The 23707-nt window shown below is 44.0% G+C and overlaps 1 protein-coding gene and 1 pseudogene across 2 annotated transcripts in view; both read left to right on the top strand.

Moving 5' to 3' along the window:
• EPB41L4A (erythrocyte membrane protein band 4.1 like 4A) overlaps window positions 1-23707 on the top strand; it is a 273865-nt gene that overhangs the window by 178989 nt on the left and 71169 nt on the right. For both annotated transcript variants that reach the window (XM_075541381.1, XM_075541380.1), the window contains exons 11-12: window positions 722-799; window positions 5672-5793. In XM_075541381.1, coding sequence (XP_075397496.1) covers window positions 722-799; window positions 5672-5793 — 200 coding nt within the window. The remainder of the gene's footprint in view (window positions 1-721; window positions 800-5671; window positions 5794-23707) is intronic.
• LOC142438804 (kelch-like protein 12) lies at window positions 12668-17859 on the top strand (annotated as a pseudogene).

Below are 23707 nucleotides of genomic sequence, written 5' to 3'. Positions count from 1 at the left end.
AAAGTACTTGGCTGCTAACCAAAAAGTTGGAGGTTCAAATCCACCAAGAGGTGCTTCTGAGGAAAGGCCTGGTAATCCAAAAATCATCAGCTGACTTGAATTCTATGGAACACAGTTCTGCTCTGACACAAGCGGAGCCCCTGGGAGTGGCCACCGGTGGGTGGTAGCATGGTTAGAGCATGGTGCTAGAGGGGCACCCTTATGATATGACTAATAGAGTCAGGAGAAGGGCGTGACCCCAAGAGCGTGGGGCACGGTCTCTACTGTATAGAAGCGGACCACGGCCATGGAGGGTGCCGGTGCCCCAGAATGAGAAGTGCAGGAACATACTATAGAAGTAGAGTACACCACCACCTCAGAACTGGCAGGCTGGCACGTCAATGTTGACATAGGTCAGCCAGCGTGGTGCCAAGATTCCAAAGATAATTTAAGCAGAGAACAACTAATACTTCTCCGGCCAGTGATAAATAATATTGACAAAGATAGTTTAATAAAAAATAGTACGAGTATTTTGACATTGTACTTGGGTAACGTCCCAGCTATGTATCAAGTACTACTTAAAATAACTGGTCATATTTCCTGCCAATAAGTGGAATAAATAAAATATTTTCACTGGCACTGTTAAATAGTACAGCACGGTTATGTTTCCTGAATAGCTCTATGCTCATGTGTTATGTAGCAACACTTACGGGTTTCTAATTTTCTTTTAAAAATTCATTAGAATGCCAGAAAATGAATCAAATTCGCTGTCAAGGAAACTCAGCAAGTTTGGATCCATGAGTTATAAGCACCGATACAGGTAAATGACATCACTCCCCCACCCCCATCCCAATCTGGGTGTGGATGCACATATATCTGTGTGAATAAATAAATACTTAATTCATCTTTCTACAAACATACACAATAAACCTTGTGATTGAATTTTTCCCCCTTTCCCACAGTGCCGCTCCACAGTGTACTTCCTTAAGCATAGCAGTTTATTTAAATTTTCTGGACACAAATTGTTTTCCAGATTAAAATAGTTTTAATATCCTCATTTGCCATTTTTAGGTTTAGAACTTTTAGAATGTATTGGAGTTAGTGGCCTTCGGAAATTCACTTGGGTACAGTTTTCACTCATTTCTGATGATTTTTTCTGCCTTTGAAACAAGATAGATGGTCTGGATAGTACCCGATGGCTGTGTTCTTGAGAATTCATCGATCCCCTGCTGGAGCACAATGTGTCTTTTAGGGTGTGGGTCAAACCTGCCTTCTGCCGACATAGAATAATGCTAACTGTTATGTCTCAATTTGCTGAGCAGTTACTAAGTGGTGTGGGCACTGCTAAGTGCTTTCTGATGATTGCTCCATGTGATACCATAGCCCTTCTGTGTTCTTAGATCCATTCATATACCAGAAGCTAAGGCTCAGAGAGGCGGTGTCACTTCTTGAGGTGACCCAGCTAGGAAGCAGAGGAGTGAGATGCTTAGCCTGTAGTCTAGCTCCCCCCCCCCCCCCCCCCGCTCCCCGGGGCTGTGCTTTTAACCACAAGACAGGCTATTTACTTATTGCAAAAAGAAAAGCGAGTCAGGTGCTGAAGTCTCCAACACAGCATTAAAGCTGAGCGTGAGTTCTGTATGTTGGGGAAACGCGTGCGTTGCTGTTGTTTTGTTGAGAGCCGTGGCACACAAACAAGGATCAGGCTTAGGTGCGTCTGTCTTCAGGGAGCGCCAGTATTATGAAGGTGGTCAGGCAGCTGCCCAGAGCCTGTAAACCCAAGCCGGGTGTGAAAATTCTGCGTGCGAGGTGGGACCGTACTGTTCTGTCAGGTCCTTGAGAGACATCCTGGACTGAAATGCTTCTGGGAGATTCAAACAGAAAGCAGAGTCCAGTGTTGGCAGGATACACTAATATGCTCAAGTATAATGCCTCCCTCTTATACCTCCCTTTTATAATCAGTTTTCTTGCCTTGGATTTGAAACTAGAAATAATTAATAAAAGAGTGATTAATTAACTGTCCAGGACATTCACTGTCACATAGTATTCTGCTGTGATGTTCGATCCTTTGACAACTTCAAAAGAACATTTAAGCCTTCCTGCGTTATAGATAGTCCTGGTGTTTGCATGAAGGCATTCATTACCTTCTAACCATTTAGCGTCTGGCTTCTCTGGCTGTCTCCCTAGATAGTGATAGAATGGTGAGAAGTCGAAGCGAAGCTTCATTACTTTTGTATTGAGAAGAACAGCAGATAGCCAGTAGTTGGGCTATTTTTCCAGGTGAGACATAAAACATCTCTAGGTTTATGGAGAGACTATGTAATCTAATCAGTGGACTCAATTAGTGGAAAGACATCTGTCTCTAATTATAGTGTTTAGCGTATGCTTTACAATTTAGCTATACCTGGTTTCTCAAATATATTGAAATGCAAATGTTGTGGCTACTGGGAATTATTATTAGAACGCTATTGAATTTTGCTTATTAAATATTATTTCTTCCAAGAAAGTAATTAAAGGTAACCTTTGCAGAACTGGGGCCTCTGCTAAACCTGTTCTAATTTCATGGCTGGTGTTAACAGCCTAAGTCTTAATAGAACCTGAATCTCCATGCCGGTCTGTGTGTGGGAAGCACTGGTGTCCTGCTGTCCTTGGAAGGAAGAAAGACATTCCGTGCCCCACTTAGAGCTTGAATTAGGCAAAGACTATGTCTCTGGCTGCTTGGTGTGTATTGTCAAGATAGAAAAATAGCACCATCCTTTACCATGCATTGTTTGTCTGCTCCTTTCTTGGGACATTCCAGAGACATTCTGGAATGAAAGCAGTGCTCTGAAAACAGAGCGCCCCCTCCTCCACCCCGCAGACTTTGAGAGCAGGAGGTGAAAGAAGGGAGTGACTGAGGGTCTGCATCTTGTGGATGGGGATGTCTGCCTTTGTGTGTATCACTGGATGTGGACTTGTGTCGGTGTGTGTCCTGTAATGGTGACCTTGTTCTATGGGTGTTGCATGATGGAGGAAAACAGGGTTCTAGACACCCTCTTCCATACATTTTAGGCTTGGAAATACCAAGGGGATTTTTGCATCTTTTGGGGAAAATAGTCATTTTTTAAAAAGGGAAAATTCAGATATTTTAATGGTCATATCTGATCTTTGTATAAACAAATAAAATGGTGCTGCAAGGCTGAATTGAAATCTGATTTTTTATTTCATTTTTCATTGCTTTACTATTAGAGACCAATGGTTTGAATTAGAGATAGATCGACTATATCAGTGATTGAGTCAATATTTCATTATTCTCTGGTATCTCCTTTGGGTACCCTAAAAATTGACCTTCCTTTGACCTATGTTAGATTTGCTTTAAAGGATCCTTCAGTAGTGCGACGATTTCGACCTGACTGGTCGCCAAACAGCTGGTGATTCAAACTCTCCCGCTCTCTGCAAGGGAAAAGACCTGGCAGTGCCCTCCTAGCAAGATGTTAGTGTAGGAAACCCCTGGGGGAGTGCCCCTCTGTCTTGCTGGGGGGTTATGTATTGGAATTGGCCTGACAGCGTACAACAAACTGGTAGGTGATTCCTAGTTTTGACTCACGAATGGATTTCATAGTATCCATACTCTTGAAAACCACCCTGGGAGCCCAGATGTGCTGCATGTGGGCCTTTAATCACATGGGTTCCCATGGGATTTCTTCCACCTTTCATGAAGTGTAGAAGAGAGACCAAGGTCTCACAAGCACTTTCCTTCCACTTTTGCATGTGTTACCTTATGTAATCCACACAATGGCCTTGTTTTCATGGATGAGAAAGGACAGTAAGTGGACGAAGGACCCTTAACAAATGAAAAGCCAAACTGGGATTTGCTCTCCAGTGTTTCTGTTCTTGTTTCCCCTACGCCACTGGTGGCTAGTTGGCTTGGAAACTGAAGCGGGGGGGGGGGGGGGGGGTGCTGGCAGTGCATTCAACACAGTGTTGGGAAGGGGTGAGTGCAAAGTGTGAGGAGGGAAGGAAGAAAGAAGCCCAGGTGCTCACAATAGAGAAGAGCTTTCTGCTATCAACTTAGAGGAAATCGTAAAGAAACGGAAGCTGTGGAATGTTTGCAAAACACCCTGCTGACAGTCATGCACTTGGGAGAGGCTGAGCTTCCTTTTCACCTGATCCCGGACATGTACCAGCTTCCGGGTTCTGCCAGTGGGCCAGAAAACGTGTTCTCTCCTGAATCCTATGCAGCTTGTGGCAGATCAGTTGGTGTTTCTGTCCCAGCATCATATTTAATTTTGTTACATGATTTGTCTCATTTCTTCTTTGTTTCTAAAAGAGAAAGCTTGAGGGAAAATTGAATAATAACAATCTTATTATAAAAGGCCTCAATGGTCCACACATTGGGTTATATTTTAGGGCAAATAGTTTCTGCTCTGTGTACCGAAGGACCTGCTACCCATCTCACTCTGATTACAACCGAGATGGGCTATGATAAGTAGGAGTCGTCATCCATCTCCAAACTGTACCTAATGGGATTTTCCCCGCTATATGAAAATTTTTTTCAGCTTTCCAGGAGAGAGGTATTTGCAATTTGTTATCACCTTATATACCATCTTTTTAAAAATAGTTAAATTTCAAGGGGAAGAAAACCTCATCAGCTCTCTTCTCCTTTCTGACTCATTTGAAGCAAGAGGAGTGCTGAGGGGGAAATGATGGCTTGGTTTGAGCTGCCATGCCTGGGACCTGCCGTCCTCAGTCTCACAGGAGCTCCTGCCAAGTGCTGCCCAGCTGCCTGAGGGAAGCCACGTTCGATGAGCGTGCCAGGCATCCTTTGTTTCTAATAAAGCTGCATGGAGCGGTGAGGCTAGGAGATCTTCACAGTAACTCTTAGGAGGTGGATCTTACTTTATAAACCTTGTTTCCTCTCTCTTAGGAAATGATTCACCAATGTTTATCCTGTAAAGGTGGGATGGCTACGATTTGGGGCCTTGAAAGCTTTTATCACCCCTGCCCCTGCCACTGTAGTTGGATGTGCTAGCAATGAAAAAGAAACACAGAAATACCTTTGTATAGCACCCAGACAGTATTTTTTGGTTGAAAGCCAGGGCTATTTGCTGGGTGGAATTCAGGGGTGGAGTGAAATTTCAGAAAGCTGAATGTCCAGTGTAATCTAGAACATGAAATTACATCACTCCTTGGGAAAAATTTTTGAGGTTAGCTGAGCCCTGGGGAAAGCTTGCCCTCTCCCTGAATCTTTGGAGAGGCCGCGCTTTATCAGGAACAGGTGAGGTGGCATAGTAAACGGCTAATTGCGCCATGGGAAGCCCCCTCAGAATAAAATAGCATTCTATTGAGTGGTCCTGAGGGGCGTGCTTCACAATGTGCCTTGGAAGTTCAACACAACGGGAGCAGGCAGAGCCAATCCATGCCCATGTGTGGGCCAGAATGGTAGCTGTAATACAGCTAGAGAGCTGGAAGAGACTGTCAGCCGCTAGCTCTAGTTGAGTCATTCTATTCAATACAAATCCAAATTCTCCCTGGTGCTTTCTGAGATTGTCTCCTACTGGAATCAGAGCTGCAACATGCAGACAGCTAGTTGCGTCTATGTCCTCCCCCCACTCCCCCACCCCCACCAATTTTGTAGATGTTCTGAATGAGTCATTGTTTCATTTTGTGGCTCTATGGCTTTACTCTTTCTCATCAAGATGTTGCATTTTTCAAGTGGCAGGACAGCTTTGCAAATGAGCCGAGACCTTTCTATTCAACTTCCGCGGCCAGATCAGACTGTGACAAGAAGCCGAAGCAAGACTTATCCTAAAAGAATAGCACAAACCCAGCCAGCTGGTAAGTCTCGATGCCCGTAGCTCATCCGGTGTGACTGCATTTTCTCGTAGGCTGGTCCGAGAGGCTCTCTTCCAACGGTGCCAACAGCCCTACAACCTTTTTTATTATTAATATTAGAGTTTTTCAGTTGGCTTTAAAAGTAATCAAGTGAACAGTAATTACTAGTAAGTAGATGGATGGTTGCCAACTTGAAGCACGGTACCCATTTAATGAATATTCTTTTGAAAGGGGTTCAGTACAATCTCAACCAAGATATTTCCTAGTTGTGTGTATTTGAGATGAGAATTAAATCACAACCTTGCCAAAAGTGAAAAACGAAAAGACAGGAAAAAGGAACACTGATAATAAAACTTAATAGGCAAAAATTCCGTTAGCCTTTTGTTGCTGGTGGTCTTTCTTTTGTTATGAAACATCTGTAACATATGGAAATATATGTACAGTCATATTCTGAAAATAATTTGATCACCTATATAGCCTTCCCTAAACAAATTAGTTTTCTTTTGCCCCTTTTGACCTTTACATGAAGAAATCATTGTATGTATTCTTTTATATCTTGCTCCTTTTGGTTGGCGTTATGTGCGCTCTGTGCTAAAATGCATCCATTACCCTTGCTCTAGTTATTCCATTGTATGACCAAAGTGCCACATAAGCATTCTCTGTTCATTCTTCTGTTGGTAGATGTTTTGGTTGTTCAGCTTTTTTGCTTTAATGCAGACTTTCTTTAAAAAGTCTCCTAATCAATTCATTTTAATCTATGGTCAGTGCTCAAAGTTTCCCAAGTTCTACTGTAAGGGGCTTCTGACTTTGGATTGTGACTTGCTTCTGTTTCCCCCTTTCCTTGTCCAACACTCTCCGAAGACCTTTCCCTTGACTTATTATCACATTTGAGCCTCACAGCCCCCCTGGGAGATGAGTAGGGTAAGACAGAGTGTGTGTTTCCACCTGACAGATGAGGCAGCCAAGGTCTCAGCAGCCAGATGAGCTGAGATGAGGTGAGATCAGGGGTAAAGCTAGGACTACCTTTCAGGTGTTCTGGGTATTTCTACCATAATACGTGTGAAGAGTGTTTCTAATAATGAACATCTGAGTATTTGTGGAACAGTTGTCATAGCATTCTGATATCCATTGTTTCATTTAATCCTCATGCCCAGCCTATGAAGGAAGTTTGCTCCATTGTTTTTAAAATCAGATTTAAATCTGATTGTAGGTCCCTCCTCCCTTTTGGATGAGAGGAAATTGCTTTTTTTCCCTGAGGTCCCACTGAGGTAATGTTGACGTGGTGACCCTACAGATGCGAATGCAGTTGCCTCCGTTCCTAGGCTAACAGTCTGTGCAGAACAGGCTATCACTCCTTTCTCCCAGGGAGCAGCTGGTGCATTCAAACCAGCATTCTTTTGATATGCTCAGCAGTCCAGTGCTTAACTCACAGCACCACCACGGCTCCTTGAGAGTTCAAAAATAAAACATTATATAAATGTTCAGCAGATTACCTTGCCTAGGTGTAAGGGAGACCGCAGAAGAATTGATGCATTTAAATTATGGTGTTGGTAAAGGACATTGAGTGCTGCCAGAAAGACCAAAAATCTGTCTTGGAAGAAGAAGCCTGGCCAGAAATTCTCCTTAGAAACGAGGATGGTAAGACTTCCACTCACATACTCTGGACATGTTATCAGGAGGGAACAGTCCCAGGAAAAAGTAGAGAGAGAGAAAAAGGAAGACCCCAAGGAATTGGATTCACACTGTGGCTTCAACGGAACCCCACCCCGGCTGCATCGAGTTAGTTCTGCAGCACAGGAAGACAGAGTGGAACCGCCCCGTGGCAAGCGTCTTCCTCCCATGGAGCAGCTGGTCATTTCAGGCTGCTCCTAGCAGCCCGGACGCATAATCTACGGCGTCACCGGGGTAGGCTCAAATGTAATAGGCATTCTGACGGCGGCACAGGACTGGGCACTGTTGATGTGTGCAGCGTCTCTGTGGGCTGGAACTGACTCGGCTGTACTTAAAAGCAACCATGCTTTGCCCCTTAAGTGTTATCCCATTTGGTGGACGAGACTGAGGTGAAATGAGGTAGTTTGATAAAGATTAAATAATAAGTTAGGCTTAGTTAGGGTGAGAACTCTGACCTCTACTGTCCAGATTTATGCTTTTCCTTTATGTTTGTCTTTGTGTGTAAAGCCATTGGCCATCCATTGATAGAACTGTGCTCATTCATCATCTCATCTTTGGAAGCGGATTGCCAAATAGTCTTCCACGCCTCCGTGGTGAACCCGCACCTCTAATCTTTCTTTCATGTAGCACCTAACATGTTAGCAGTTTGCACACCACGGCCTCTTCTCTGTGGGACACCTAGAGCGTGGCTATAGTTAATAAGCAAGCCTTCGCATCTCAGGGTAGTTCCCCAACCACCAGTAGCACCTCAGGAGAAAGACTAGGCTTTCAACTCCCATAAACAGTTACAGTCTTGGAAACTTATTAGTCGACATTGACTCAATGACCGTGAGGTTTTGTCTTTTTTTTCCTTTTTCTATAAAGTAAAATTTTACAGCAGCAATTTCAGGAGCCATCAGCATAAGCTCTAACCTTGCCTGATATATATAATTAAAAATCAAGTTATGATGGGAGTTTCTTACTTTCGGGTAGCTTACTCTGTTCATTTATCATATAATACAATCTGCTACTTTTAAAGGTGTTCTTTTTTTCTACTCTGAAATTAAAGTAATCCAATCAACCCACATTCCCAGTTCTCTGCAAGTTCAAAAAAAACTTTTTTTTTTTCCACCTCTCCATCAGAAACAATAAATATCCTGGTCACGAAAAAGCCATTGTGTCTACTGTCTGCAGGGTTTAGGCCTGGGCACCTCTAATGAGGAAGTACATTCCAGAGTCAAGAGCCTTGCACCCAGCATGCCCGCTGCCCCACCCTGAGAAGTTCAGCCCCAGGGCAGCCAGCCAGAGCATTCCTGCAAGTCACACCAGGAGGGAGGTGGCAGGAGCGAAGAGTGCATATTTGTGTAGCCTTTTCACTGACAAGGTCTTGGCAACCCATACAGGTGGGTTCCTGTCAGAAGAGCGTCTTTGCTCTAAGTAGGAAATAAAGACAGACTATTTGGACATCATCCATAATGAGCTGTGAGAAAAGTCGTGGAAAGAGCCATTGGGAGTAGATAAACAGTGCTGTGATTGTCTGGCTCAGCACTTGCTGTTCTTCAAAACACCCCTCTGGGTGAACATAGAAATGATGCTGGACAACTGACAAGACAAGATAGAGCGACCTTTCGGCATCCCCGGGCCAAGTCTGCAGTGGAGGCTACCAGCACAGTGCCCGAGGGGTTGCGAGAATGATCTCCGAGGGAAGCTTGTTTGCCCCTTGCCTGGAAGGACGCAGCTGCTGCCTAGGCTGAGCTAATTGTTTCTGTGCAGGAGAGTGAACTCGGTGTTGCCCAATCTCCCAGTGTTTCACGACAAGCAGGAAATCAGGATATTTATGTGACCCTTTCAAGATTTTAAACAGTGGCGATTAGTTTAACTTTTTAAAAAATTTCCATGTGCTAGATTAAACATCCATGAGGCCAGAATTTAATGTAAGGGCTTGCCTCTCTGGACCCCTGATTGCCAGAGCTGGTATTAGTGGCTAATCCAATGTTTGGCTGAGAGATGCCTCCATTTTCTCTGGAGCTTACAGTAGATTTTCTCAGCATTTCCAGTGTGACCATCACTACATCTGATTCAGAAAATCTTTCATTCCCTAAACAAGCCATTTGTTGTTTGTAGGTCAGTCGGCCAACTCTTCAGCTTTGGACCAGGTAGTGAATGATACATATATAGACAGCCAACCAACATGCCCTAGGATGGGTGCAGCCAAACATGAGAGAAAAAAGAAATGCGTTGATATAATGAAGTATAGTTTCACTTGATAGCTCTGATCTGCTGAGCACTAGTAATGTCAAGAAGACAATAATCATTCATGGAGCGCTTCCTCTGTGCCAGATGCAAGGGTCGGTAGCAGCTCAGTTTGGCTTAGGGCCATCAGAAATCTTTCCCTTTTTTAAAGGCAGACAGAAGTCAAGCTATGTGAATAGGCTCTGGTGGGCCAGACTAGGGCAGTGGGTTTAGATTAAGGAAGTCTCAACCAGAGTAAGGCCCAGTTTGTCTGTCAGATGAAGATATCACCCCTAGTTTCACTGGTTGTTGCCATGGGGACAGTGTTTGAGATGGGTTGAGCATTATGTCGAGCAAAGCTAGGGCCTTGGTAGATGCTAGTTCTTTCTCCTAAACCAGAAGATCATCTTTTCATACACGGCGCAGCAAAGTTTGCTTAACTACCTCTCAGTCTTCTAATTCTACTGACCATGATAATGCCAACTCCATTTCAATCAGTTACCATCAAAGTTGGCTTTGATACATGGTGACATCTGCAGTACTCAGCATGAAGGTGGGCATATTGGCCTTTGGCTTCCCTATTCTCATGAGGCAGGGGTCAGTCGTGCCTCCACAGTCCCTCTTTTTTTCTTTACCTATTCTGACCCCAACCGCTCCTCTCACACAACTTCACATCTATGCTGGGTTCAAGAATTCATTGTATTGGCCTCACAGAGCTCACAAACAGCACTCACAGTTACGGGATTTTATTAGGAAAGTTAATAGGTTACCACAAATCAGGAATACTAAACAGCAGGGATATAGTCATTGGTCCCCAACAACACCTCTCCTCACCCAGTACCATTGGGTCTGCCTCTGCATGTCAGGAAGCCAGTCACTGTTCTTCTGCCCCATAGTCTCTGGACAGAAGAGAAGGTAGCCCGTAGTCTTGACACTGCCCTTCTGAGTCTCCCTGTAATGATCTCTAATGTCTCTGGGCTTGGCGGCCTTCACTTCTTCAGACAGAGATCATGGACATCTTTGTCCAGTGGTCCTCAGATTCCTCTCTGGGTCCCAGATGACTCTTCCACACTGAGAACTGGCTTTGATGGGCATGTGGTGTGTGTAGCTGACCATCCCTTCAAGGAAGATGAAGGAGGCATCTTAAGCCACACCTTCTGGTCCAATAGTCTTACAGACACCCTCAAGGAAATGAAGGAGGTGGCTTGGTTCACATCCTCTACGAAGTTCTAGACTTGTGTTTTTGTTGTTGTTTAATTTCTAGGCTTAACCCCCTTAATCTTGTAACAGATAACTCCCTCCAAAATCAGATCATAGCCATGGGCTTAGATTCCAGAATTCTGATACATCACATAAGGAACTGTAGCTAGCAGGGCCATATTAATTGAGTCCATCTCATCTCCTGTTTATCAGAGTAGAACTGTGCTCCATAGGGGGATGCAGTGGCTGATTCTTTCTCCACAAAATCAGCCTTGGAGTGATCTCAGATCTCCAACTGTTTCGTTAGCAGCTAACCTGTTAACCATTCACACGACCCAGGAACTCCTAACTTTGTGTACAAAGGATTTTATGATGATGTTGTGTGAAAAGGAAGGGACTGAGGCTTTGGGGGAAAATTGGTTAGGGTCTCCCTTTGTGCACTAGGATTCAATAGAAATACATTTGGCCAGAGTGGGCGTGCTTTCAACATGGAGGCTTCTTCTGTTCTGCCTATCTGTGGTTCTCCGAGTAAGGACTGCAGTCTTGGCTTTGTGAGGTCTGCCATAGCTTCAGATGGATAGGGTCAGAAGAAGACGTGCTGCATATGCAGCTGGTATCCGAACACAGAACAGAATTTGTTTGAGATTGATTGCAGTTGCTTTTGTACCTCTGTTAAAAAGAAATGAGCTTATGTCACTCTCATTCACATATGACCCCTGCCCCCAATATCTGCCATGAAAGGCAAGAGGCGATGGCGAGCTTACCAAGAGAAAAGGACGCCAAGCGCTAAATGATGCTGTGAATAGTGTCTCTGAAAATTAAAGGTCAAAGAGACTGGGGAAGGGCAGGAGCATCATGGCTATCCTAACTATTGAAAGCATTTGATGGATGTTGGGGGGTTTTGTTTGTCACCTCTGGGTCAGTCCATGCCCCAGATTGGAAGAAATTAGTTTAAATTCTTATGCTAGGAAATTAGAAAAAGTGACTGTGACCAAGAACTGTTGGGAGCATGGCTATGGAGATCATTTCTAGAAAGTGTATGGGAGCGTTGATGAGAGTTTCATTGCACTGCTCCTTTTCTATACGGTGAAAAACCAGAATTGGATGATTTATTGAGATACGATCCAGACCTGTGATCTCCTGACTGCAAGAATTCTTGCTCTAAGGAAATTTTAAGTTTCCTCTATAGTGATTATTTTAAACTTTACCTTGCTTGGTGCACTAGTGAGTGATTAAAACAAACAAAAATTATTTGTAAAGTAGTGTCTGATTTGAGTAGACCTGAATTCCTGCTCTACTCTACATGTTCCCTGTAGCATGTCACTTACCATTCTGAGCTTCCACCTTATTACCCAGAAAGTAAAGGGATATATAAGCTTTAAAAACTCCTCTTCTTCCTAACATTGTGTTACTCTCTGTAGCTTACCTGTTTTAGAGCTGAAATATGCAGGTGTCTTTGGAAAGTTTGTTTTCTGAGCGTGGTTTTTACCACACCACAAGTCTTACTAACGTGTGAAAAGTATCTTTCCAAATTATAACACACACACACACACACGCATACACATTTGTCTCTGGAAATAGTAGATTTTCCTCGGGTGTATTTCTTTATTTGGAATGTGTTGTAATTGGGTCTTTTAAACAAGTGAAACTTATTGACAAAGTTGAGTAGAATTACTTGTAGCCTTTGCTTTAAATGTATTCTTTTAATGCAAATTGAACAGATGATCTTGGGTTCTTAACTTCTTTGGTTAACTGTCAATGTTTAAGAACCACCTATTCAGTGGTGATGAAAACAATGACTGTGGAGGTGACGATTCTTGACCCTCCAAGTCAGGACATCAGCAGTTTGCCTCCGCTTGAGCCACCTGCAAGCCCCATGCCCCATCCATGGGTGGCAGGGTGTGGGGGCAGGCCTGTCGAGATTGGGTGGGCCCGGGAGAGGAGGAAGAGCAATATCTTCTGTGATGCAACATTTAGAGTAGAGCCACGAGACTTCCCTGATCATCACAGCATGCTGGCTGTCTGTAGCGATGTCTTTTGTGCCATGTTCAACTGGTGAGCATTTTGAGAAAGGGAACCTTATGTTGATCGATATCTAAGGTGTAATAGCTGCTATCATGTGAATCCTACTAGACCTGTGTATTTGGAATCAGTACATGTAACAGTGGAGAATCTACACGAAATGCTCCTTGTAGTCTATCTGCTTCAACTGACAGATGTGTAGCAATCCTGCGGTGAATCCTGAGGTCAGTTAGACCCTTCTGATTGGGTGTCGAGGATTTAGCTTACCCTCAGGATTGTGTTGGCCTGATGCAAGCAGCTCCAGTCCTTAGCGAGACATATTTCTCTGACGTGGTACAGCTTGAAGAATTCATTCTTTTGAGTAAAGGGGAAGAGGGAAAGCGAATCAAGTGTGATGAAATATGCAGCTGGGTTCTGAAAAGCCCATCTTTGACGCTGTGGAGCGTGCGAAGGAGGGAGAAGAATCTTTACCTGACCTGCTACAATATGTCCAGATGCCCCTGCTGACACCCAGGTGCATCGTGGATGTTACAGATGCTCATTCTTGCATCCAGTGCAGTTTTCAGCAGAGATCTAACTGGTGAAGGAAGCAGTTTCCTCTGAGGCCTGAACTACAGAGTCAGATGCAGGGACCCAGACCCCGGACATGTCTAGGAGCCAATGAAATACTTCTGGTGGTACTTAATGGGGTAGAGAAATACAACCCAAAACCCAGGAGTGGAGCTTGTAGGCAAGCATTACTGTTAAGAGGTGCTCGGTCTACCTAAATGACTGGATCTATGTAATTGGTGGCTATGAAGGCCATCCCCACTTTAGTTTAGTGGACTGTCTAGACTACACAGCAGATGAGGTTGGGGTCTGGTATTCTTCTACTCCTAGAAATGTTTTATGAGCTCTCACTGGAGCCACTGCCCTGGGAGATAAGATCTGTGTCTCTGGAGGCCTTGATAGAAGCACTTATCCTATCATTACAGAGCGATAGGACCCCAACATTGATCAGTGGAGCATGCTAGGAGATAAGTAGTCATCCTGGGAAGGTGCAGGACTGGTGGTGGCCAGTGGGTTGATCTACTGTCTTGGGCCATATGGATATGGTGGCTTGAATGTCTTAAACTTAGTTGATAAATATCCTCATAGAGATCACTAGACTAATGTCACACAGATGGCCACTAAGCATTCTGGTGCAGGAGGAGCCCTGCAAAATTACCATATTTATGTGATGAGGGGACTTGATGGTATAGCCCACCTCTCTTCTGTTGAAGCGTACAACATTCATACTGATTTCTGGAAACTCGCCAGTATGACCACCCCATGATGCTATGTAGGGGCTTCAGTGCTTCAGGGGAGACAACTATGCAATTTCAGTATGTGATGGGAATTCTCTAGTGAATAAAACACTGAATGTTACCACTCTATTATCGGCAGTTGAGGAAGGGTGACATCCATGGGAACTCAGCACTGTGATGCTGCGGGGTGGGGTGTGTGTGTGTGTGGTTTGTGTGTGTGTATGTGTGTGTGCGCATTCACACATGTGCTCTGAGAGAAGTGACCACTGTGGGAGGATCATCCAGAGTTAGTGATCAGTCACAGAGACAAGTTGAGGGAGAATCACAGATCCTTTCCAGAGCATCTATGGCTCACTGTGCACAGGATGATTGTAGGCAGCAGGGTGGTGATGATTGTACGCATTTGACAGACACTTCAATTTGCAGTGGCACATACATGCTGTACCTCATGTTAACAAAAAAGAAAAGAATGCACGTTCAGTTAAAATAAAAGCAAAGCTGTTTATTTGAAGCTTTCATCAGTTTGAACTGTATATCTCAGGAAGAGAAATAAAATGCTCTGAAATTGTGGATTAATGGAAGCATTTTTTTTTGTACAATCAAGAACAAAAGGCACAACATTCTGATTGGAAGTTACAAGATCAGGGAGGCTGGAGTGTGGGACAACATTGCTAAAGCACAAAAATAGCAGAGTCTGGTTGAAAGTAAAAGTAAAGCGCTTTTTTATTCAGAGGCAAGGCAGTTTGCAAATTGGGACTCAGAAGGCCCAGAGGATTTTGGGTGGGCTGAGGGGGAGACAGATCAGGGAATTTCTCTAACAATATATAAAGAACTTCAGTAAAATGCGGTGATTGCCTGACACTTAGATAATGTTTGCAAAATTACTTGCATCTGACCTTGAAATAACCATGAGACCCTCCTTGAGTGAATGCAGAGAGGACTCGTGTAACTTCATCTTGAATACAAATCCGCTCTGAGAATTGTTGGGGATCTAGTATCCTGAACAGGGTTCATGAGAGAACTTCCAAAAGTTCACAGAAACAATCCTGCCATCGTGGTGCTATGTGAGAGGTTACTTGGAGAGACTCGGAGGCTGAACAAATGTGGGAAGAAAAGTGGGAGTGTAACCACAAGCATGTTTAGGTTTGACAGAAGACATCTGTATAGGTTGTATTGCCTTTGCCACAGATATTATAGTTATATATTTAATGAGCTTTATATCAAGAAGTAATTGTATATCAAGCAAACGCCCCATCCCAGTCCATAAGTCTAACACTAGTCCATAAGTCCCTCTTCAGACTCGCGTAGCCACATGCGATGATGCAGAATGCAGGAAGATCACAGGCCAGTGGTGCAGAGTGATGTGGATCCCATGGTGGTGGACGCATCTCCAGGGCTCTGACAGGTCTCAGAGGACGCTGCAACTGTTAGGTATTCCTGCATGTGGGGCCAAAGTTTTGCAAACTTTTAAGACAGAACCAACCACCTTGAGGAAATGAGTCACTGGGACTGAGCAATCTGGACTCTAGTTTTCAGGACACCAAAGTCACTTGGCATCGTTTGTTCTGCACACTAGTGAGTGGTGGTTGAGCTCTTCAAGTCTAGAGAGCAGCCATGTAAGATGTATCATTGGTCACTCTCCATCCAGAGGAAGGAAGAGAGATGAAAATATGAAGACACGTGGAAACTATTTCCGTGGACTAATGGACCATGCAAACATGAGTCTCCACAACCAAGACCGAAACTAGGTAGAGCTCAGTTACCCTTGCCCAAACTCTGAAAAGGATCGAATTAGAAGGTCCTGGATAGAGTGAGAGAAAAATGTGAGACAGAACTCCCAAGATCATAAAATACGACTGGGCTTATGTATCACATGAAGACTGTTGGCACCCCCAGGACTATGGCTCTGACTCACCCTGCAAGTGCAGAACTCAGCTCACCCTCCTGTTAGAATAATCAACCATTTAAGGTCGAAAGGGCAGCATTAACCCAAGGACAGCGGTTAGGAAAGAAAGAGGAATGGAAACGGAGGAGCACCAGGAGGAAATGGAGCACGTGGTGGTGCTTTGAGGGGATTGACATGGATGAGTTGAAACAATGTATTCCTTGTTGAATGTAAAACTGATGGTGTAAATCTTTAACCTAATTCACAATGAAAGGTTTTTATTAAGTTTGTGCAAAAATGCACCTTTCCCACTAAATTTCCGAACCTTTCTCATTGTCTCAAGCAACTCTCCAAGCTAGGGAAATCACATTGCCCTCTAAATTTGTGTACCAAGAATGTTCTCGGGTTTGGATATGATAGACTATAATTCAGAAGTTACCGATGATTTTGAATAGAGTTTTACCCTTGTACCACCTCACACAGCCATCATCTCATGTCAGGAGGCCTAAGTTGATCTGGGGAGCTCTTACGCAGCCAAAGTGGGGGTTTTACAGTGATTGGTTGGAAACATGAATGTGGGCTTTTTGAATTGTTTAGTTCGTGACTCAGGGAGGTTTGGTAAGGTGGTCATCAAGTAATTATTTTCAAATAGTTCTGAGGGCTGCCGAGGGACTTCTGGGTGGAATCTTGACTCAGTATACTCCTTGAGGAGCGTTCCTTCTGTATCTTTAGCATAACTACAGAGAGACACGTTTTCTTTGTTATGTACTAAATCTAAGTCTTTGACAGTTACTAGGGAGATCAAGCTGGGAGCCTACATCGCAGGGTTTGGCAGGTTGCACGGGAAAGAAGCAGAAGCTGTGAGAGAGCCGTGCTTGGTCCCAGGCCGGTGCTTCTGATACAACTCCAGCTCCTCGCTTCTGGAGCTCTCACGGGAATGGAGAGCTGACACCACTGCTGGCTTCCTTGAGGACGTCTAAAAAGGACATTCTTTGTTCAGGCAGGGTTTGTGTGGCTTCGCTTTTTGCCTGTGCGTTCTGTGTGAACACAACCACAGACTAGGCCTTTCGTACACTTGGCTATACTGTGCTTTTGGAAATCAGCAACGTGAGGTGACTCCGTGCTTGCTGGAAGTTGGTGTCTCACTCTCCTGCATCGCTGCCTGGGGTTTGAGGTGTGCTTGGTAGCTCTTGGAGATGCTGTTTGGGGATTGAACGCTGAGCAAATGACCCTGAGGAGACTACCTCTCTGTTTTCTGATCAGATTCAAGGTTTACAATGTAGAGTCTGTGTCCTCATTTGAAACCTCACTGCCGTGGAGTGGATGCTGACTCACAGTGACTGTAGAGGTCAGAATAGAGCTGCCTCTGTGGATTTATGAGACTATAAGTCTTTCTGGGAGCAGAAAGCCTCAGCTTTCTGCCAGGGAGTGGCTGGTGGGTTCAAACTGCCAACCTTGTGGTTAGCCGCCTGACACATAACCTCTTGCACCACCAGTGCTCCTTACATCAACATTGGACATGGATAGGACAATTCTCTGAGGTGTAGCGGAGGAGGGGAGGCATGAAGAAAATAATGACATTGATTGATGATCAGATGATGTGCTGAGATCTTTGAGTACTGTATGAGGGGCTTCAAAAAGTTAGTGGAAATTTTTCTTCTTTTTCATCATTCTACAGGCTTTAAAAAAATCATTTTATTGGGATTCTATTATCCCTTTTGCATCTCTTCTTACTATGGAGATCATGTGACCAACAGTGAAGGGGTGGAGAATCCTCTGGGAAAATGGCTTTGAACACTGTTCTCTTCTGGGGTGAGAATGGGTCCCTGGCACACAGTGAGATCCTGAGCCAGAGAAATTGGAATTGAAATCCAGAGGTTGGGTCACTCGCTGGGAGGAGCCAAACTATGTGGAGCTGCTGGTCAGAGCAGGACCTAGGGACACATGGACCAGAGAAGCTAGTTTGCAGTGAAACGAGAGTGGAGTCAGCTGACTGTGAAAAACACCGAGATAGCATGAAGCCTGGAGAAGTGAATGGGAGACTTCACTGGTAAAGCAGTTGCTTTTGAGTTGATTCTGACTATTCGTGACCCCAGGTGTGTCAGAGTAAGACTATGCTGCATTGGATTTTTAATGGTTGATTTTTCTTGCAAGTGGATTACCAGGCCTTTCTTCTGTGGTGCCTGTCTCCAGTGTAGTGTAGGGTTCAAAGTTTCAAGCATGCCGCTTGCTCTACAGTAAAGGCAGTTAGCAGGAGGCATACTAGCCATTTGTACCACCCTGCGACTTAGAGCCATGAATTCCAGTGACCTGGGTGACACAGTAGGATGAGCATTGGTCTGCTAACCTCAGGGTCAGTGGTTTAAACCCACCAGTCACTCCTCAGGAGAAAGATGAGGCTCGCTGTCCCTGTAAAGATTTACAGTCTGGGAAACCCTGCAAAGCAGTTTGACTCTTTCTTTCCTGTGAGTTTTGCTGTGATAGTGGGCATTGAAACCGGCAGCTGCTCCTCAGGAGAAACACTGGGCTTTCTACTCCCATAAAGAATTACCGTCTCGGAACCTCTTAGAGGCAGATCTGCTTGTCCTGTTGGGTCGCTGTGAGTCAGAATGGACAGGGGCAGTAGTATGTGGTTCTTTAAGACTCTGTTGTGTCTTTGTGTTGGATTTCTTTCTGATGTGAGTTGGTGTGGCCCTAAGTCTAAATGGACTTCTCAGTGACTGATTAGTTTTGCTTTTTTTGCTAGTATCTAAAACATTTTTTTGTATGTAAACATTACTATATATGCTTTTTACTAATCCTGTGAGGAAGGTGTATCATGTCCTCCTTTGATAGATGAGGACACTAAAGCTCAGAAAGATTAAGGGCAAATCCAGCTTTGCATTTGGAATACTGGACCCATGTGTGGAAAGAACATGGAAAATAAAGAGGCCGAATCCAACTTGCCTAGACCTACTAGTAAATAGACATCTCTGTTTTTACCCCTGCTGTATGATTTCTTCACTCACATAGATCTAACTTGTGTCAGCAGATACCACTGAGAGGACGGGACATTTTTTGTTTGTTTGTTTTAATTGTTTTATTAGGGGCTCATACAACTCTTATCACAATCCATACATATACATACATCAGTTGTATAAAGCACATCTGTACATTCATTGCCCTCATCATTCTCAAAATATTTGCTCTCCACTTATCCTCATTTTTTCCCCTTCCTGCCCACTCCCCCCTCCCTCATGAGCCCTTGATAATTTATAAATTATTATTTTGTCATATCTTGCCCTGTCCGATGTCTCCCTTCACCCACTTTTCTGTTGTCCGTCCCCCAGGGAGGAGGTCACATGTAGATCCTTGTAATCGGTTCCCTCTTTCCAACCCACTCTCCCTCTACTCTCCCAGTATCACCCCTCACACCCCTGGTCCTGAAGGGATCATCCGCCTTGGATTCCCTGTGTTTCCAGTTCCTATCTGTACCAGTGTATATCCTCTTGTTTAGCCAGATTTGCAAGGTAGAATTCAGATCATGATAGTTGGGGTGGGGGAGGAAGCATTTAGGAACTGGAGGAAAGCTGTATTCTTCATCGGTGCTACATCACACCTAGACTGACTCATCTCCTCCCCTGTCTCCTCTGCAAGGGGATCTCCAGTGGCCGACAAATGGGCTTTGGGTCTCCACTCAGCACTTCCCACTTCATTCACTATGGTAAGATTTTTTTGTTCTGATGATACTTGATAGCTGATCCCTTTGGCACCTCGTGATCACACAGGCTGGTGTGCTTCTTCCATGTGGGCTTTGTTGCTTCTGAGCTAAATAGCCGCTTGTTTACCTTCAAGCCTTTTTGAGACCCCAGACACTTTATCTTTTAATAGCCGTGCACCATCAGCTTTCTTCGCCACATTTTCTTATTCACCCGCTTTTTCTTCAGCGGTTGTTTCAGAAGGGTGAGCATCATAGAATGCCAATTTAATAGAACAAAGTATTCTTGCATTGAGGGAGTACTTGAGAGAGGACAGGACATTCTGCTCAGTTATAGAGAAACAGCAAGTGAGCCTGCTTCTTATTGAGCCATCTTTTTTGAAAAAATAAGAGTTCTTGGGGACATTTTTCCCAGCAAAGAGAGGTAAAGGTAGTAATTGTTTATTGCAAGAAGCATTAGTAGCTTTGTTGTCTAAATTAATGTTCTCTATTTTGCCTGTCTGTGTTCTAATTTCCACTTCAATGACTACATAGAACTAAGAGGGGGAAAAATCTTGAGTCAAGGGTTATTAAGGAAGTTAACAGCGTATAATGCCAGTTTGAAATGCTCATGGTTGAGTTGTTTATGAGGACATGATACAAAGTTCCTTCAGGTCTGCTAATGAATGCCCATCGTGGCATATCACTCCACAGTAAGCCTCAACCAAAAGGCGTTCGCATCAAGCGCTGTGGGTCAGCAAGTCCAGCTTCCCCCAAATGTGCAGAGGCACTCCACTCCATCAGCCAGCCTTCTGAACAAAAGTCCCTGTCTTCACTTGCCTGGGGGATTGGGAAAGCCACCACTCTGTCCTTTGCCCTGGCTCCTGGTTCTGCTGCACCTTCTCTGTTAGTATAGCTGTCTTCTGGATCCGGGGGGTTCTCAGCACAGGGGTCTCAGGTACAGAGGATGTGTTCCACTCCTGGCTCTTCTTGGTAATAAGGTCCCTGCTTCTGCTTCTCAGAGGGCTTATCTAATATACAAGAGGATGGCCCTCCAGGGAATCCTATTCACAGGTGAATCCTATCTGAATCTTCCCCCACCTCCTTTCCGACCCATCTGAGATATAAGGTTGTTTTGTAGGAGTTAGGAGACTTTGGCTGTAAGAGTCACCTTAAATTATACAGTGAAGGTGTTTGTTTATTCAAATATGCCCTTCCTTTGATACCCTTTTATTCTTCTGCCTTGAAAGCGGTGTTTGTTTTCATCCTCCAAAAGAGCTGTTAATAAATGGCAAGTCTAGATAGACTTTTCTCTAATAAGTTACTGTTCTCACTCTTCCTCCAGATATGTAGGATTCCAGGCATAACTTTCAAGTGTAGGAAAGCTGATGGTGTACTCTAGTGAGTTGGCAAGGAGCCCTGGTGGCATAGGGGGTTATGCATTGTGCAGTTAACCTGAAAGTCTGCAGTTCAAACTCACCAGTTGTGCCACAGAAAAGTTATAATTTTGAGAGCTCTAGCATCAGTTCTGCTCTGTCCTATAGGGTTGCTGTGGGCCTGAATTGACTCGATGGCAGTGAGTAATTACTGAGTTCACATAAAGGACACCTTCTTCCCTTCTGTTCTCATTGAATAAAATTTATTGAAAGCCTCTTAGAATAAGACCCTTCTCAATTCCATTGAGTGGATGCTGACTCATAGCAGCCCTATAGGATAGAATTGGCTTTGTGAGTTGTCTAAGACTGTAACTGTGTATGGTAATAGTAAACCTCATCTTTCTCCCATGGAGCGGCTGATGGTTTTGAACAGCTGAGCTTGCAGTGAGCAGACCAATTTATAACTACTTCATCACCAGGGCTCCTCATCAGACTCTTATTCCAGGGTACATCGAAGAGGAATAGAACTTCACACTGGTCTAGAAGGACTTAGTCACATAGTAGTAATGATTCAGTAGTTATTTTCTATGTTTAATACTTTCCTTGGATTATTTAACTTAATCGTCATATCCACCATATAAGCAATTAGTGGTATTTCCATTTTAGCATAGGAAACAGAGGTTCAGAGGCATTTAATAATGTCCCAGATTGCACAGTGAGCGTTTAGCAGAGCTGAGGAACACAATCTGCATGACTTTTTCTCAGTCTTGTCTCCTTCATGGAACACTGAAGGAGTCCTCACAGCATAAAAGGACAACTTACTTATGGCTAGAGATCATCGACAATGCCTTTTAAAGGAAGTTGTTTTGAAGAACATGTGGGATAGAGCGGTACATTCCAAGTTGAGATATGCTCACCCCTGGCTGAGGGGGAGGGTAAGTTACAGGAGGCCTTGCAAACAGGTGTGCGGGGACAGACTAATTTGATTGAATAAAAAAACAAATCCAGCTAATCTTCTGGCTCCCTCTTCTGCCAGCCCTTTCTCCCAGCTGAGCCTATTATGGTGCTTGGCCCCGAAATGTTAAACCTTGGTTGGTGTTGGGAAAGTAAATGGCTCTCATTACCAAATGACATAATAAGTTTTCTTATTTTGACTTTCAACAAAATGGAAGAACTCAGTTGGTATGTCACCTGATGGTGCTGTTAGGTGCCATGGAGTCATCTCTGACCCATAGGGACCCTGTGCACAACAGGCTTAAACACTGCACAGTCCTGTTCCCATCCTGATTGTTCCTGTGCCTGAGCCCATTTATGCCGCTACCATGTCAATCCATCTCTCGCGTTTAGAACCTTCCTCTTTCTTGCTGTGCTTCCACTTTACTAAACCTGATGTCCTTCCCCAGGGACTGAGCCCTCCTGACAGTGTGTCTAAGTAGGTAAGGTGAAGGCTTGCCTTCCTTGTCTCTAAGGAGCACTCAGGCCTTACTTCTTCCAACACAGATCAGCTTGTCCTGTTAACAGTCCATAGTACTTTGAATAATCTTCTCCAGCATCATCATTCAGATGCATCGATTCTTCATCAGTCTTCCTTATTCAGTGTTCAACTTTGACATGCATTTGGTACGATGGAGAACACCATGGCTTGGCTCAGGTGTACTTTAGTCCTCACTAAATTACATCCTCACACTTTAATACTCTAAAGAAGTCTTGTGCAACAGATTTACCTAATGCAGTACGTCTTTGGATCTCTGGACTGCTGCTTCCATGAGCATTGATTGTGGAGCCAAGACAAAAATCCTTGCCGAATTTCCCTGTTTCTCCATCTATCATGATGGTACCCATTGGTCTAGTTGTGAGGATTTTGGTCTTCCTTACATTGAGTTGTAATCCATAGTGAAGGCTGTAATCCTTCACCTTTATCAGCAAGTGTTTCAGGCCCTCCTCACTCTCAGCAGGCAAGGTTGTGTCATCTGCATATTGCAGGTTGTTAATAAGCCTTCCTCCAATCCTGATGCAACATTTTTCATACAATGTAGTTTCTCTGATGTTTTGCTCAGCATACACATTAAATAAGTATGGCAAGAGGATACAACCCTGGCACACAGCTTTCCTGATTTTAAACTATACAGTTTCCATTTACACAACTTCCTGTTGATCCATATACGTGTTCCAAATGAGCTGAAATTCCAATTCTTCTCAAGGTTATCCACAGTGGATTATGGTCCACAGTCTAATGGATTTGCATGGTCAGTGATACACAAGTGCAACATCTTTCTGGTATTCTCTGCTTTCATCAAGTTTTACCTGACATCAGCTATCACATCCCTTGTTCCATGTCCTCTTCTGAACCTGGCCTGAACTATTGGAAGTTCCCTGTCAATGTGCTGCTGCAAGTATGTTGGATGATCTTACGTCAAAATTTTACTTGAGTGGGACATCAATGATATAGTTTGAGTATTCTGTTGGGTCACCTTTCTTTGGAATGGGAACAGATAGGAATTCTTCCAGTTATTTGGCCAAGTAGCTGTCTTCCAAATTTCCTGGTATGGACGAATGAGTGATTCCCATGTGTCTATCTTGCTGAAACATT

The sequence above is a fragment of the Tenrec ecaudatus genome, chromosome 2 (assembly GCF_050624435.1).
Source record: "Tenrec ecaudatus isolate mTenEca1 chromosome 2, mTenEca1.hap1, whole genome shotgun sequence".
NCBI classification, from domain to species: Eukaryota; Metazoa; Chordata; class Mammalia; order Afrosoricida; family Tenrecidae; genus Tenrec; species Tenrec ecaudatus.
The sequence above is the reverse complement of the archived record's forward strand: the minus strand, read 5'-3'. Positions and strand labels throughout refer to the sequence as shown.